This window comes from Hevea brasiliensis, chromosome 14, assembly GCF_030052815.1.
Source record: "Hevea brasiliensis isolate MT/VB/25A 57/8 chromosome 14, ASM3005281v1, whole genome shotgun sequence".
Taxonomy (NCBI): domain Eukaryota; kingdom Viridiplantae; phylum Streptophyta; class Magnoliopsida; order Malpighiales; family Euphorbiaceae; genus Hevea; species Hevea brasiliensis.
The window spans coordinates 76,497,858-76,500,337 of record NC_079506.1 but is presented as its reverse complement, the minus strand read 5'-3'; the positions used below and the strand labels follow the sequence as shown (position 1 = coordinate 76,500,337).

Here is a 2,480-nt window from a genome sequence, read left to right as displayed (position 1 = left end):
CATTCATTAAATATATGAATTTCACATATTTGTATTTTAAGTCTACAATGAATTAAGTTTAAACAAGAATTTCCTAGTTCTTGGCACCAGATTTTTGTTTTACAGCGATAGGTTAATGATCCAAATGTAAAGAAGTGAAGGAGGTAGCTTTGTGTATAAAATTCATTTGATAAGTTAATGCGATTGATAAGTACAGTTCTGATATATGTGATTCTTATTTTCAATTTCCCAGAGCATTGCATTGTTTACTGCAACATTTCTTATATTTTCTTTGTTGGTATTGTCATTAAAAAAGAAAAAGAAGTTGAAAGAACAATCAATTAAAAACATACATGCTCTTACATTAAAAGTAAACTGGTCATAATTGACTTGTAATACATTAAAATAGAATCAATTAATTGAAATGGTACATGAGGCTATGCATTGCATGGAGTGCAAATGTTTTCTGTTATTATGCAAAACAAAATTCTATTTTCTAATTGTAAAAATAAATCATGATAAATTTTAGTCTGACCATATACTTTTGGCTACTTCCAAACACATCTTTATTCAAGGAAAACCACACATTAGAAAAATGATTGGTGTGATGAAATAGACATGTCAAGGTTTGGATTCTACATTCTTGCTCAGTTCTTCCAGTTTCTTCATCCTTAATCTTTCACTCTCAGTCAGCAGCTGATAAGAACACAGGAAAATGGTGAAAATGATAAAAGGAAGGAACTACTAAAATGAAAATTAATTAAAAAGAAGGAATTAATTTTAATATTACCTCCATTAATGTGGTAACTAGTTGAGCTTTCTCTTTGTTCTTTTCATTAAAAGCTTCTAGTGCTTCTTTATATTCTTTCTCCTGTTGCCAAACATGATATTTATTAGATTGCATTATAAAGAAAAGAAAAGAAAAGAAAAGAAAAGAAAGGAAAAGTAAAGAAAAGAAAAGAAAAGGGTTTGTGTATGATTTCGAAAATGCACCTTCTTTTGGCAGCTCTGTCCCAGTGGCTTCAGTTCTTTATTAGCCATGTCTATCCTCTTGCGTATAAATCCAACTTCTTTTCTCATGGGATCAACCAGCACTTCAAGCTCCTGATATAATAATAATAATAATAATACTTACCAAGTAAATTTTCTGGCTTTGTTGGATGAATTTTTTATAAGAATAATTTAAAAAGGGTTTATTAAAAGAAATATTAAGAATACTCCAATTAAGTGCCTAAGCATTTTCAATTTTCCAAAATAAAAAAACTTACTTCCCAAATTTGAGTTAAGCGTTTAGCTTCTTCTTCTGCACGGCCTAATTGAAGTTGAACTTTCTCTCTAACCTCCATCTTCTTCCTCTCAATCTCTTCTTCTTTAGCTTGAATTGTGGCTATGTCAAATCTTGAACTTTCTTCTTCTTCTTCAATATTCTCTTCCATTGATAGCCTTCCTCTGCTTCCAGTCTTCTTCATTTTCCCTTCAATACTCTCCGTATGTGAATTTGGTTTTTAAAGTTCTCCAAAGTTATATGTCTTTTGCTTTTGCTTCAAAATTCCCTCTCAAAAGAAGTTGCTTTCTTTTCACTTCATTCCTAAGAAAGCAAGACAAATATTTGCCAAAAAAAAAAAGTACTTGCTTTTACTTGAAAAAATTCCAATCAAAGCAAACCTAATATATATTTTTCAACCAATGTAATTTAATTCAATGGAATTGAAATCATTTACAAATTTGTGAATTCTCAATTTTTATTATATATATATATATATATATATATATATATGAAGAGAGAGAGAGGGAAATTCTTACACATATATATTTTGTACACACACATATAATAGATCCCATCATATATTTTGTATCTTAGACCATGATAGACACACATATATAAGCATTTTTACAATAATTAAGCCAAATCTAGTAAATTTTTTTGGGTATTGACAAGGAAGAATTTTAATATAGTGGGATTTAAACTCTAGTGTCTATTTTTAAAGTAGTCTTATCTTATCATTAGGTTAAGTAATCAAGTTAAATGCAAATGTAGCTTGATTAAAAAAATTTAAGTATCTGTCTGGTGTTGAAGTTCAAGAAGGAAAAATAAAAATAAAAATTTTATATGTTATTGAAAAAAACTGTTTAAAAAATTATTTTATTATTTTAATATTTTTATAATTAAAATTTATTATTAAATTTAATTTTAAATTATTTTTTAATACTCTCTAACTAGTAATTTAAAAAAATATATACTTTTCTCAATTACAATGCTAAACAAGCCCTAAGACTAACTAATGAGCTTTAACTCAATAATATTAAAATTGTTTTTAAAATTGTAAAATCTCATATTTGAGTCATAATCAAAATTAATTATACTAAAAATAAGAAAAATTAATTATTTAATTAGATTTATAAGTAGCTCAAATTAAGTATTATTATATTTGAATTTAATTAGATTCATTATTTATTAAATTTAATAAAAATTCAATTAAAATAGATAACAAAATATCTTG

The 2,480-nt window shown here is 26.2% G+C and overlaps 1 protein-coding gene across 1 annotated transcript; it reads right to left on the bottom strand.

Annotated features, from left to right (window-relative positions):
* Window positions 1-361: 361 nt before the first annotated feature.
* Window positions 362-1,486, bottom strand: LOC110632762 (uncharacterized). Its single transcript, XM_058133277.1, has 4 exons — window positions 1,248-1,486; window positions 973-1,083; window positions 770-850; window positions 362-675 (listed from the first exon to the last, which is right to left on the bottom strand). Exons 1-4 carry the CDS (start codon window positions 1,446-1,448, stop codon window positions 601-603), a joined length of 468 nt encoding a protein of 155 aa, XP_057989260.1. The 5' UTR covers window positions 1,449-1,486; the 3' UTR covers window positions 362-600.
* Between the last annotated feature and the right edge of the window lie 994 nt (window positions 1,487-2,480).

What these genes read in the sequence shown, in the direction of transcription:
- LOC110632762 (XM_058133277.1), bottom strand. Translation starts at nt 1,448, where the DNA reads ATGAAGAAGACTGGAAGCAGAGGAAGGCTATCAATGGAAGAGAATATT. An exon ending in GCTTAACTCAAATTTGGGAA is followed by an intron (nt 1,084 to 1,247) that starts GTAAGTTTTTTT and finishes TTATTATATCAG; the next exon opens with GAGCTTGAAGTGCTGGTTGA. An exon ending in GACAGAGCTGCCAAAAGAAG is followed by an intron (nt 851 to 972) that starts GTGCATTTTCGA and finishes GTTTGGCAACAG; the next exon opens with GAGAAAGAATATAAAGAAGC.